The sequence below is a fragment of the Symphalangus syndactylus genome, chromosome 18 (genome assembly GCF_028878055.3).
Source record: "Symphalangus syndactylus isolate Jambi chromosome 18, NHGRI_mSymSyn1-v2.1_pri, whole genome shotgun sequence".
Taxonomy (NCBI): Eukaryota; Metazoa; Chordata; class Mammalia; order Primates; family Hylobatidae; genus Symphalangus; species Symphalangus syndactylus.
In genome coordinates, this window is record NC_072440.2 from 42,515,251 (window position 1) to 42,529,871 (window position 14,621).

Below are 14,621 nucleotides of genomic sequence, written 5' to 3' on the forward strand. Positions count from 1 at the left end.
ATGCCACTTCCTGTCGAAATTCACTACAAAATATTACTTGCTTAGAGAACAGAAACTTGGTAAGAGTAAGGGCTTTGCCTATCTCAATCCAGTATGTATTGCATGTGCCAAGAACACCAGCTGACTCAGACTCACTCATATATACTGAATAAGAATTGACAATGAATATATAAAAAGATAAGAGTGCAAATTCTATCTAGCTTTTAAATTATCAAGAATGAATCACAAGAACTAGATAAATATGACTGTACACTAGGTCAATTTTTCTGTAATTTAAGAAATACAGTATTTTGGCCAGGTGCAGTGGCTCAGTGTACAGTGGCTCAGTGCATAGTGGCACAGTGGCTGTAATCCCAGCACTTTGGGAGGCTGAGGAAGGCAGATCACCTGAGATCAAGAGTTCAAGACCAGCCTGGCCAACCTGGTGAAACCCTGTCTCTACAAAAATATAAAAATTAGCCAGGCTGGTGGTGGGTGCCTGTAATCACAGCTACTGGGGAGGCTGAGGCACGAGAATCACTTAAAATAGCACTTACAGAAACTTCGTTTGTATAAAAGTCATAAAAAACTTACAAAATCCTCAGCTTCAAACTGTTTGCGCTCTCTCTTGTCTTCTTTCCTCCCGGTTTCATTGTCGGGTATGTTGTTTTCATGCAGTCCTTGGCTTTTTCCTGAATGGAAAATACTGCTACGAGAACGGGAACTTCCACCATGGTATCCACCTCGATGATTTATGTTTTCTGTACCATTTCTTCCATGTGTACGCCATCCATTTTTTTCTTTCCTTCCAAAGTTACCTTTATTTGATAATAGCAAAGTAATATAAATCCAAGAAGAGAGGCTTAAAGATTGAATCACATCAAAACATTCTTTAAAAATCATAAAGAAAATTAGCCATAAACATCATTCCTTAGCAAATTTTACCTCCGTTAGGACGTCCAATAGCAGAATCAAAGCCATCTGAAGAGTTGTGTCGTCGACGATTCACATCGTAACGATTCTCTGTCCATGCGAAGTTTTCAGAATGCTTCTCAAAATTCAATGACGACTGAAACAAATTATAAAAATACAGGTATTTATGAAGCCTAAATATAACTTTAAAAACTAGTAATACTCCAACTTCACTTATTTCCAAAAATTTTAAATGGTTAAGAAAAACATATTGCAGTTATTTTCAAGATATTTGATAACTGGGTAACTATGTATAATGGATTCACCAATGGTCCATTTTCTTCTATCTAATGGAAACAAGCACATGTTCTTAAGAGTTCGACATCTTTTTTTCCAAAAAATATAAAGGTAAAATGCCACTGTATGGAAAACAAGTTAAAATATGATGTTTCTCGTATAACAAAATGTTAAGTCTGTATCATACACTACTTGATATAAATTTTCACTACAGCTCAGTTTCCTTCTACATCAGAGAAAAATTGTCAAATGAATCTTCAGTTCTAAGACCCTTAAATTTACTTCCATATTCTTCTTCCCCATACCAAGTGTTTTTAAAAAGCTATCAAAATAAAAGAATGTACAATAAGTATTCCAAAAAGTTAGAAACACAGAAAAGTTCTAACAATGTATAAAAGTCACTAGCCCCAAATATTACTCTACTAATCTGATAAAACCACAATCAAAACTTCCAACAGTTTTTTTAAAGAATTTAATTTTAGGCCAGGCGCGGTGGCTTACACCTGTAATCCCAGCACTTTCGGAGGCCAAGGCAAGCGGATCACCTGAGGTTGGGAGTTCGAGACCAGCTGACCAACATGGAGAAACCCCGTCTCTACTAAAAATACAAAAAAATTAGCCAGGCATGGTGGCACATGCCTGTAATCTCAGCTACTTGGGAGGCTGAGGGAAGAGAATCACTTGAACCCAGGAGGCGGAGGTTGCAGTGAACCGAGATCACGCCATTGCACATGAGAAGGGACGGGACGGGACGCGACGCAATGGGACGGGAAGGGATGGGACGGGAAGGGAGAATTTTAACAAGTGGTCTCAGTAATCTAAAACGAAAATGCATGAAAATGATCAAAAAATGTTTGAAAAAGGCCAGGCATGGTGGCTCACGCCTGTAATCCCAGCACTTTGGGGTACCGAGGTGGGCAGATCACCTGAGGTCAGGAGTTCGAGACCAGACCAGCCTGGCCAACACAGTGAAACTCCATCTCTACAAAAAATACAAAATTAGCCATGTGTGGTGGCACATGCCTGTAGTTCCAGCTACTCGGGAGGCTGAGACAGGAGAATTGTTAGAACCCGGGAGGCAGAGGTTGCAGTTGCAGTGTGCCAAGATGACACAACTGTACTCCAGCCTGGACGAGACAGAGTAAGACTCTGTCAAAAAAAGAAAAGGAAAGAGAAAGAAAAAGGAAAAAGGAAAAGGAAAGGGGAAAGGAAAGGAAAACAGAGCTCTATAAATCAATACAAATAAGGACAACCCAATGGGGAAAACATGAGTAAAAAGCCAGTTCTCAAAAATTAGAAGAGCCACAAATCACATGAAAACATAGCCAGGTTCTCTTGTAATCAAAATGCAAGATTAGAACAAAGTTGGCACCTCTTGCCCATTGGCCAATATATAATGACAGTTAAGGGTTGAGAAGACAGACAACTCTTTTTTTTTTTGAGATGGAGTCTCGTTCTGTCGCCCAGGCTGGGGTGCAGTGGCACGATCTTAGCTCACTGCAACCTTCACCTCCTGGGTTCCAGCGATTCTCCTGCCTCAGCCCCGTGAGCAGCTGGGATTACAGGCACCCACCACCACGCCTGGTTAATTTTTATATTTTTAGTAGAAACGGGGTTTGATCATTATTGGCCAGGCTGGTCTTCAACTCCTGACTTCAAGTGATCCACCTGCCTTGGCCTCCCAAAGTGCTGGGATTATAGGCGTGAGCCACTGCACCCAGCCCAGACAATTATTCATTACTGGGTTAGAAAACATACACATACATATATGCTTACTTACTTCTCTCAGTAGGGAGAGAAATGCACATGTATATCTGTACTTATATTTGTCATCTTTAAAGTCTTTACGGTTAGTTTTTTCAGTCTTGCATGTATTTCAATAGATTTATTCTAGCACCTTATAGTATTTTAAAATTTTTTTATATTATGCCCCAGAACTGAGCAGATGCCATTTATACTGCAAATATTTTTCTAAGCTTATTTTTTTAAATTTCCTTAAAAAAATTTTCCCCGCTGAAATCTGAGTAAAATAACGGAGGGGATCTTTTTCCCCCTTAGAGACAGATCTATGTTGCCCAAGCCAGACTCGAACTCCTGGCCTCAAGTGAGGCTCCTGCCTCAGCCTCCTGAGTAGCCGGGACTATAGGCATGCACCACTGCGCCCAGCTTTGAGATACAGATACAGATATAGACTTTTTTTTTTTTTTTTTTTTTTTTTGAGATGAAGTCTCGCTCTGTCACCCAGGCTGGAGTGCAATGGTGCAATCTCAGCTCACTGCAACCTCCGCCTCCCAGGTTCAAGTGATTCTACTGCCTCAGCCTCCCAAGTAGCTGGGACTACAGGTGCCCACCACCACATCTGGCTAATTTTTGTATTTTCAGTAGAGATGGGGTTTCACCATATTGGCCAGGCTGGTCTCGAACTCCTGACCTTGTGATCTGCCCACCTTGGGCTCTCAAAGTGCCGAGATTACAGGCGTAAGCCACCACGCCCAGCTAGCTTTGATATTCTAAAAAGACTATATAGGTGGTTTTAATCAAGTATTTAAACATATAAAGAAGTAACTAAACAGAGTAAGTGCTTGTTACTATTTTAAATATTTTTTAAAGCCTTAAGTCTTTGTTGCACTTACAATTCTATCTTATATTAGTCTTTTATCTAGCAACTTTATTTCTGGTAACCTTAATTCTTACTTGTAGCATGTCTGTTGGGATTTTTTTATATGGACAGTTACTGTTCATAAATAATACCAGTTTTCTATCTTGCCCTTTAGTCCTGTTACCTGTATTTCTTACTCATATTTTACTATGCTGTCTATATGTCAGAGTCTTTCAACAGTCTGGGATTTTATTATCTGTGCAAGCTAACAAGCTAGCCTGGATACTGTTTCATGGATGCTGGCAAAAGACATGAGACAAAGACTTTATTACTCATGGCACAGCAAGCAGCATAAGCGTGATGTTGGCACTGGTTCTGTATAACCCCCTAAGACCTTTGGGGCTTGACAGGGAGGGGCCCAGGTGGATGCTGCCCTTGCACTGAGTTTGGCAAATCAACCACATTTATAAAGAGCTTGTTCTTTGTCCCTCAATGTTGCTTACTGCAAACAACCAAGAAATGGCCCATGCAAAGTGTAGTCAAGATTTTGCATTCTTGGCATACAAGCAAGAACGTGCAGGGGGCTGGATGCAGTGGCTCATGACCATAATCCCTGCAATTTGGGAGGCCGAGGCAGGTGGATCACTTGAGGTCAGGAGCTTGAGACTAGCCTGGTCAATATAGTGAAACTCCATCTCTACAAAAAATACAAAAATTAGGCCAGGTATGGTGGCTCACGCCTATAATCCCAGTACTCTGGGAGGGTGAGGTGGGCAGATCACCTGAGGTCAGGAGTTCAAGACCAGCCTGGCCAAAATGGTCAAACAGCTCACTAAATACACTAAATTCACTAAAAGTACAAAAATTAGCCGGGTATGGTGGTGGGTGCCTGTAATCTCAGCTATTCGGGAGGCTGAGGTAGGAGAACTGCTTGAACCTGGGAGGTGGAGGTTTGAACCTGGGTGGTGGAGGTTGCGGTGAGCCAAGGTTGCGGTGAGCCAAGATTGCACCACTGCACTCCGGCCTTGAGCAACAGAGTGAGACTCCCATCTCCAAAAGTTAAAAAATAATTTCAAAAGAATACAGGCCAGGCACGGTGGCTCACGCCTGTAATCCCAGCACTTTGGGAGGCCGAGGAGGGAGGATCACGAGGTCAGGAGATTGAGATCATCCTGGCTAACACGGTGAAACCTCGTCTCTACTAAAAATACAAAAAATTAGCTGGGCGCGGTGGCAGGCACCTGCAGTCCCAGCTACTCGGGAGACTGAGGCAGGAGAATGGCATGAACCCAGGAGGCAGAGCTTGCAGTGAGCAGAGATCACACCACTGCACTCTAGCCTGGGCAACAGAGCGAAACTCTGTCTCAAAAAAAAAAATACAAAAATTAGCCAGGCGTGGTGGCACACACCTGTAATCCCAGTGACTTGGGAAACCGAAGTATGAGAATTGCCTGAACCCAGGAGGCGGAGGCTGCAGTGAGCTGAGATCATGCCACTGCACTCCAGCCTGAGTGACAGAGCAAGACTCAATCTCAAAAAAAAAAAAACAGCAAAAATGCTCAGAGCCCAAGATGAATTGCCTCTCTCAATGATCTACCCATCAGCCCTATACATTCTTGGCTGAATTTGAATTTTCCCATTATTATTCCACTGTCAGTAACTCATATTAATTTTCCTGACAGAGACTAGAACCAAATTCATTTAATTGGTCTTATACAGCATTTAAGTCTATTATCAACATCTCAAGTGAGGTCAGGACCCAGCCAACTGAATAAACCCTGGAAGGAGGAACGCTGGTGGAGGTTGGTGACCACCAAAAAGTAATTTTGCCAGGATATGGTCTAAGGCCATGATTATCCATTACAGTTCATTAACAGGAATTTAAACCGACCTGACTGTTGGTGTCATTCATTAACAATTACAGGGGCAACAAATGGGCCAAAAGTTACCCCTCATTGTCAGTAGAGAGATCTCCTATATCTCATTCTCTCAAATAAAAACCAACCACCCCAAGGGACACAGGTCACTCCAAGATCTGTTATTAAACTTGATTTGGATTACTGTTAATAGCTTAATTCAGAAACATGAACAGTGTCTCAAAGTAACTGGAGCCTCAGTTGCTACACATGTAGTAACTTTCAGGTATCTGGATAAGCATACGAATTGTTATTAATCATAATGTAACAAGGTTGTATGGATCTGAGTGTTCAAATGCAGATTTAGGAGCTGCCATTGATGGCATCAGGAGTAGCAGGATAGCTGACTGCCCATGTCCACATCAATTTTTCCAAGTTCAAAGCATGTGGACAGAGGTGACAAATCTCGCAGTGTGTCAGTGTCATCTCCTCCAGCTGCTGTTTGACTCAGGCAGTGATGCTGGTTCAACGGTACAGAGAGGGCATTAATTGTTCACCTTTCTGTACCTCATGGGGTAATGTGTTTCTCAAGTGTTGGGGTGGTCTGCTCTCCCTCCACAGCCATGAAATTGGTTAGTCTTGTGTCTAGCAATCTTAATTCTTACTTTGTAGAATCTGTCGGAGTGTTTTTTAATATGGACAGTTAATTGTTCACAAATAATACCAGGTTTTTTTTTTTTTTTTTTTTTTTTTTTGAGAAGGAGTCTCGCTGACTCCCAGGGTGGAGTGCAGTGGCACGATCTCGGCTCACTGCAAGCTCCGCCTCCTGGGTTCATGCCATTCTCCTGCCTCAGCCTCCCGAGTAACTGGGACTACAGGCGCCCACCACCACGCTTGGCTAATATTTTGTATTTTTAGTAGAGACGGGGTTTCACCATGTTAGCCAGGATGGTCTCGATCTCCTGACCTCATGATTCGCCCACCTCGGCCTCCCAAAGTGCTGGGATTACAGGCGTGAGTTACCGTGTCCGGCCAAATAATACCAGTTTTCTATCTTCCTTTTTAGTCTTATTGTATTTCTCACTCATATTTTACTGTGCTGGCTATATGTCAGTCTTTAAAGTACAAGAGCTGTGACTTCACTTAAGAAAATAAGAAAATCTCCTACTTGAACCTAGACTTTTCATCTGGGGGGGTAAGATGTGAATGAGATGGGGGCATTTTTATGTAATTTGCAGTGATCCGTTGTGTCCCCTACCTTGGTTCTCAATGGATACTGTAGGGGGAGAGTAGGTGAGCAGTTCACTCAAGCAAATGGTCATTGTCTTCATGATCTAGGATGTCAACCCAAGAGAATCTAGTAAGTTAGAATTACTTAGATTCCATTTTGGCCAAGCTATCACCCTGGGGTTATGGCCTGGACTTTAATTACTCTTAGAGGAAAGCAACATCATGTCCAGGGATGGTCAGGTCACAATCCTGAATTTTAAAACTACAAACTGGGTACAGTGGCTCACGCCTATAATCCCAGTGCTTTGGGAGGCCAGGAGTTCAAGACTAGCCTTGGCAACATAGCAAGACCCCATCTCTACAAAAAAATTAGCTGGGCATGGTGGTGCACACCTGTAGTCCCAGCTACTTGGAAGGCTGACTAGAGAAGATCATTTGAGGACAGGCACAGTGGCTCACGTCTGTAATCCCAGCACTCTCGGAGGCTGAGGCAGGTGGATTGCCTGATGTCAGGAGTTCGAGACCAGCCTGACCAATATGGTGAAACCCCGTCTCTACTAAAAATACAAAAATTAGCTGGGCGTGGTGGCATCTGCCTGTAGTCCCAGCTACTCTGAAGGATGGAAAAGGAGAAATGCTTGAACCTGGGAGGCAAAGGTTGCAGTGAGCTGAGATTGTGCCACTGCACTCCAGCCTGGGAGACACAGAGAGACTTCGTCTCAAAAAAAAAAAAAGAAGAGGATCACTTGTGCCCAGGAGTTCCAGGTTGCACCAAGCTATGATCACACCACTGTACTCCAGCCTGGGCCATAGTCTGAGACCCTGTCTCTAGAAAAAATTTTAATTAAAAATATAATTTAAGGCCGGGCGCGGTGGCTCATGCCTGTAATCCCAGCCCTTTGGTAGGCCAAGGTGGATGGATCTTGAGGTCAGGAGATCGAGACCATCCTGGCTAACATGGTGAAACCCCGTCTCTACTAAAAATACAAAAAATTAGCCAGGCGCGATGGTGGGCGCCTGTAGTCCCAGCTACTCAGGAGGCTGAGGCAGGAGAACGGCATGAACCCGGGAGGCAGAGCTTGCAGTGAGCCGAGATAACGCCACTGCACTCCAGCCTGGGCGAAAGAGCAAGACTCCGTCTCAAAAATACATAAATAAACAATATAAATACATATATATAAAATTTTAAAATATATATATACATAATTAAAATGTCTACATTCTCACAATTTCTCATTTCTTTTACACCAATTATACCCAGAAGTGACTATGAAGAGATTTCTTTAGTTATGCTGCATTCACTGACCAAACAGCCTTACGGAGGTGCGAGGAGGTAAGGAAGTAGAGTTTTAACTTGTTTTGAGCTGAATTTTGAGGAGGCTCTTCTAGTACTTCACAGTACCAGATGTCTGTGGATGGTAGAGAGCATGGAATGCCCATTGATTATATTGAATATTGATCCTGCAAGGTATTCTTGAAATCAAGTTTCAACCATGGTAAGGTACCATTGATAGCACCAAGAATTGGAGCTAATCTGAGAAACTTCTGGCAAGAGTATAAAGAAAATAGTTACAGAGGCCGGGCACAGGGGCTCATACCTGTAATGCCAGCACTTCGGGAGGCTGAGGCGGGAGGATCACGGGGTCAGGAGATCAAGACCATCCTAACACAGTGAAACCTGTCTCTACTAAAAATACAAAAAATTAGCTGGGCGTGGTGGCACACGCGTGTAGTCCCAGCTACTTGGGAAGCCGAGGCCAGGAGTTCAAGACCAGCCTGGGTAACACAGTGAGACCCTGTCTCTAAGGGGGAAAAAAAACTTAAGGAAATTTTTTAAATATCAAACAAGCTGTAGAAAAACATTTGCAATATAAATGGCATCTGCTCAGTTCTGGGGCACCATATGAAAAAAAATTTTAAATTAAAAATATAGTCAAACATAACCCAATATGAAAGGAGCTATAAATCACTAAGAAATAGACTACATAAGCAATTATGAGAAAAAATTTCTAACACAAAAATATGCTCCATCATCAAGTGGTGCAAATCAAAACGAAATATCATCTTTTCATCTAATTTCACAAAAACGTAAAAATGAAAACATCCAGTGTCACCGAGACTGAAAAGCGGCCCTCCTCCCCATGAAACTGTAATGGGATTATAAGTAGATGCAAACATTTTGGAGAGCAGTTAGGCATTATCTACCAAAATGTACAAACCTTCTGATTCAGCAATTCTACTGCTAGAAATTTACCTTACCATTATACGCAAGAAATGCTCAGGTATTTCTACAGTCTAGTCCATTAATAGGTAATTAATTACATAATCCACGTAGATCCACTCAACAAAAGTTTATACAGCCACTAAAAAGAGACAAATCTCCTATGACTGACTATAGAAAGACTCTAGAGATGGGCCGAGCGCGGTGGCTCACGCCTGTAATCCCAGCACTTTGGGAGGTCAAGGTGGGCGGATCACAAGGTCAGGAGATCGAGACCATCCTGGCTAACACGGTGAAACCCAGTCTCTACTAAAAATACAAAAAATTAGCCAGGCGTGGTGGTGGGTGCCTGTAGTCCCAGCTACTCGGAAGGCTGAGGCAGGAGAATGGCGTGAACCTGGGGGGCAGAGCTTGGAGTGAGCCCAGATGGTGCCACTGCACTCCAGCCTGGGCAACACAGCGAGACTCCGTCTCAAAAAAAAAAAAAAAGAAAGATACTAGAGATGGTATCCTTGAAAAAAAGGGAAAAAAACAGTTATTTCATCTGTTTCTCCAAACTGCGATAAAATATACTCTGGTGTATGCATAAAAGTATCTTAGCATTTCACTTCTGAAACCTAGTCTACTATCCTAAAAAATCAAGAAAAGAAAGTTATTAAACTGATGAATTTTGAAGTCTGATACATATGGCTTCCTATTCCAGCTCTAGTATGTCTCAGCAAATTAATCTCTCAACCTGAGTTCCCTCATCTGTAAATGGTGGGGCAGGGGGAGATAAGAGTGTCTACCATCTTAAGATTTTTGTTACCTTTATATAAAGTGTTTTATTACAACAAGTAAGGCAGAGACCATCTCCATCCATTCCCTCTTACACTACCTTTCTTTATGGACTGTTTTTAAAAATAGTTTTAAGGCCAGGTACAGTGTCTCAAGCCTATAATCCCGGCACTGATTTCAAGACCAGCCTGGGTAACATAGTGAGACCCTGTATCTTACAAACAAACAAACAAAAAAAAACAAGAAAACAAAACTAAAATTGAAAAAAAAAGTTTCATTTAAAATTTTCTCTAAAGCCCAGAATACCTAAATAAACAATAAACCAAAAAATCTACACAGTAAACCTTCTCCATAGAAGTTTCAATGAAATCTGGCTATGTACCTTCAAAAGAGCAAAAATCAAACTAAAAGTTTCAATGAACTCGACTAGCAGTTTGACTGAATTTTCTGAACCTTTTAGCCTAAAAGTATAAATAGCCTACATTTTCATCACAAGCTGACATTGCTTACATTGTCAAAGCAAAGTTTTGGTACAGTAATGCTAATCTTTTTAACACTGCCATAAAAGAATCAAAAAATGCTACTATTATACACTATAGAGAAAACTACAGATTATTGAATAAAAATAGGAAAATGTATTCATCATAGTAAAGTTCCACCACAACACTTTTTATTTTGTTTAAAGAGAAAAAAAATCTCCAACTTTCTATTTCATACCATTCATCTACCCTTTTAATACCACGCCCCCAAAATCTTTCATCAAAAAATTATGAAGATACAGCATCCTGTTTACAGGGATTATTTTGTCATCCTTCCTAACATAACAAACGGAATTTGCTAGTTATCTAAATTTTTCAATATCTGTTCAATATTCTTTCAGTAATACTTTCAAACTGCTGGTCAGGACCTATTAATAAATGATAAGATCAGTCACAATTGGCATTTTTTTAATGGAATAAAAAAAAAAAAAACCCAGAAAATCACAAAACATTAGTGCACCATAGGTATATGAAATTTGTTTGTTATATCTACATGAAAATGAAAAGACTGTAAAATATCCTTCTCACTACAGGTCACAATCAACAGTTTAAAAGTCACTGCCCTAAATAAGAGATTTATACTCAGCCACATGCAGTTTAAATTTTTACCACATGATGGGGCTAAAGTTCTACACATCTCAAAACTACTGCCATACAGTTCTGGAAACATTTTTACCCTTAATTCAAATCTTTATGTCATCTTTTCAAACAAAAAATAAATACTGCCATTTAATTTAGAGAATGCAATACTAATTAATGTCTGTTCCAATTACTCAGAACAATATTAAAAAGAGAAATAATGTGGGTAAACAAAAGTCTATGGCAGAAAACAAGAGGTTAATTACAAATAGAATTCATAAATGATTCTGAGAAAGAATAAGACAGAAAAGGTATAATAAAAGTATCACTAGAAAGTATTGTGTTTGTCAAAACCACTTTGGGCAAAAAAACAAATCTCAAATACTGCTAGTTAAGAGTTTAAATTGGGTGGGGTGCAGTGGCTCGTGCCTGTAATCCCAGCACTTTGGGAGGCTGAGTCAGGTTGATCACCTGAGGTCAGGAGTTTGAGACCAGCCTGGACAATATGATGAAACCCCATCTCTACTAAAAATACAAAAATCAGCTGGGTGTGATGGCAGGAACCTGTAATCCCAACTACTTAGGAAGCTGAGGCAGGAGAATTGTTTGAACCTGGGAGGCAGAGGTTGCAGTGAGCAGAGATCACACCACTGCATTCCAGCTTGGGCGACAGAGCGAGACTCCATCTCAAAAAAAAAAAAAAAAAAAAAAAAGGGCGCGGTGGCTCACGCTTGTAATCCCAGCACTTTGGGAGGCCGAGGCGGGCGGATCACGAGGTCAGGAGATCGAGACCACGGTGAAACCCCGTCTCTACTAAAAATACAAAAAAATTAGCCGGGCGCGGTGGCGGGCACCTGTAGTCCCAGCTACTCGGAGAGGCTGAGGCAGGAGAATGGCGTGAACCCGGGAGGCGGAGCTTGCAGTGAGCCGAGACTGCGCCACTGCACTCCAGCCTGGGCGACAGAGCGAGACTCCGTCTCAAAAAAGAAAAAGAAAAAAAAAAAAAAAAAGTTTAAATTGTCAACTATTTTCTAAAGCTAATTTTTAATTAGAAGAATTCAGAATTTACAACTGGCGTTCCAAATTCTAAGAGTAAAATCATCATCATTATGAGGGCCTATACAAATTAATCAAGTCAGGTCCAAAAAGCATTAAGAATTTCAATGCTCGTTAACAATTATCAGCCGGGCTCAACGGCTCACATCTGTAATCACACTTTGTGAGGCCGAGGCAGAAGCATCTCCTGAGCTCAGTAGTTCAAGACCAGCCTGGGCAAGATAGTGAAACCCTGTCTTTATTTTTTTTAATTTTTTAAATTACCAATCTTAACTTCAAGTTAACATTTAAATAAAGACAAGAAGTACTTACAAGCTTTTTTTAATGTTTTGTGTATCTTTCCAGATTTTTTTTTTTTGAGACGGGGTCTCACTCTTGTTGCCCAGGCTGAAGTGCAATGGCACGATCTCAGCTCACTACAACCTCTGCCTCCTGGGTTCAAGCGATTCTCCTGCCTCAGCCTCCGGAGTAGCTAGGATTACAGGCACACGCCACCAAGCCCAGCTAATTTTGTATTTTTAGTAGAGACAGGGTTTTTCCATGTTGGTCCAGCTGGTCTCGAACTCCCAACCTCAGGTGATCCCCCTGCTTCGGCCTCTCAAAGTGCTGGGATTACAGGCATGAGCCACCGCACCCAGCCCAGATGCTAATTTTTATTACTGTGCTTTATGTTAGCTATGAAATCGCTTAAAAATTACAAGAAGTCTCACATTCAGAGAAATGACAAAAGAGGAAAAGGAAACAAAGAGGAAAGCAGGAAACCCACATGCATCCAGGGAGGACTGGGGAAAATGCTGACTTAAAAGACAAATAAGAACAGCTGGGTTGGGGGGAATTCCAGGGACCCACACACGAACGAGAAGGTGGCAGTCAGTAACAAGAATTGATTTCAGTGGCTTAATCAATAGAGGTCTCCATTCCCCAACAATTTCAAGTACCTTTTTTTTAAAAAAAATTTTAATTATTTTTCTGTGTGTGTGTGTGTGTGTGTGGTTTTTTTGGGGTTTTTTTGGTTTTTTTTGTTTTGTTTTGAGACAGAGTCTCGCTCTGTCACCCAGGCTGGAGTTCAGTGGTGGGATCTGGGCTCACTGCAACCTCTGCCTCCCGGGTTCAAGCGATTCTCCTGCCTCAGCCTCCCGAGTAGCTGGGACTACAGGCATGTGCCACCACACCCGGCTAATTTTTGTATTCTTAGTAGAGACAGGGTTTCACCATGTTGGCCAGGCTGGTCTCAAACTCCTGACCTCAGGTGGTCCACCAGCCTTGGCCTCCTAAAGTGCTGGGATTACAGGCGTGAGTCACCATGCCCAGCCTCAAGTCCCTTTTTTACAGTCTATGAATTTGTACTCATTTTACAGAATTCCAAAATGAGTCCTATGGAAAGGTCACAGAATAGCAGATGCATCCTGGGTTCTAATCTAGGCTCACACTAATCAGCTATGTGGAAACAATTCAGTTAACCTTCCAAAATCTGTATAAGGTTTAGATGATCACTAAGATCCATCTTCAAACCCTAAAATTATATTCTAGAGGAGAATTTTATAACTTCAGTGTATCTTTTTCAGCACATATGGCCAAAATTTATTAGGACCTGGTAAGTCCTTATGGGAGAACAAAATTCCAAATTATAAAATTGATTCCAGGTCGAGGGTGGTGGCTCACGCCTGTTATCCCAGCACACTGGGAGGTAGAGGCAGGCGGATCACTTGGGGTGAAATCAAGTTATCAAGTCCCTGTGACAACTCAAGTTTATGTTAATGGTCACTTAGACTGGGGCCCCCAAGAGTCTCAGCATAGGGCCAGTAACAGGAAAAATCAAGTGATTAGAGGGTATGAACTTTCAGCCCCACCCATAGACCAACTGCTGAACACATGAAAGTGCTGGAAGGGTAGTACACCCAGACAGGGCATGGAAGCTCCACACACCACACACCTCCCCTCACCTAATACCTCACCATTATCAATCTGTTCACCTGTATCCTTTATAATAAAATCAGCAAATGTGTTTCCCTGAATTCTTTGAGCCATCCCAGCCAATTGTTCAGACCTGATGGGGGTGGTTGCAGAAATCCTGGCTTGTAACCAGTGAGGAGTACTGGTGACTGGGACTGGCTATTGGCCTCTGAAGTGAAGGCAGTCTTGTGGGACTGAACATTCAACCTGTGGGATCTGACCCTAATCCAAGCAGACAGTGTCAGAACTGAAATGAATTATAGGATACCCAGGTAGTGTCTGCTGGAGAACTGCTTTGAGGGGGAGAATCCAAATTATGTGGTTACAGAAGTGTTCCGTGTTGAGAGTAGAGGGGAAAAAGTGGGGTTTTTTGTTTTTTTTTTTCTTTTACACAGGTCTTATAGTCTAGAAAAGCCAAAACACCTATAGGAATTACTTTCCATCAAAATGAACACAGCTTGCCTGAACCAAAAGTATAAATTACTATAAAAAATTTCACAAGTGAAATTAACTAGTATTTATGAGATATTTTTAAATAAACTCTTAATCTGTGAAAATTTTCATTTATTTAATTTACTTTTGTAGAGAGGCAGGGTTTCACCATGTTGCCCAGGCTGCTCTCA

General features: G+C 41.6%; 1 protein-coding gene across 21 annotated transcripts in view; it reads right to left on the reverse strand.

Annotated features, from left to right (window-relative positions):
- GPBP1 (GC-rich promoter binding protein 1) overlaps positions 1-14,621 on the reverse strand; it is a 91,086-nt gene that overhangs the window by 31,842 nt on the left and 44,623 nt on the right. For 20 of the 21 annotated variants that reach the window (XM_063622632.1, XM_055251487.2, XM_063622638.1 and 17 more), the window contains 2 exons: positions 925-1,048; positions 574-797 (listed from right to left, as the gene is read on the reverse strand). In XM_063622632.1, the coding sequence (XP_063478702.1) occupies positions 574-797; positions 925-1,048 (348 nt within the window). Of the gene's footprint in view, positions 1-573; positions 798-924; positions 1,049-10,757; positions 10,779-14,621 lie in introns of all 21 variants that reach the window. The other variant, XM_055251489.2, reaches the window with a different exon arrangement.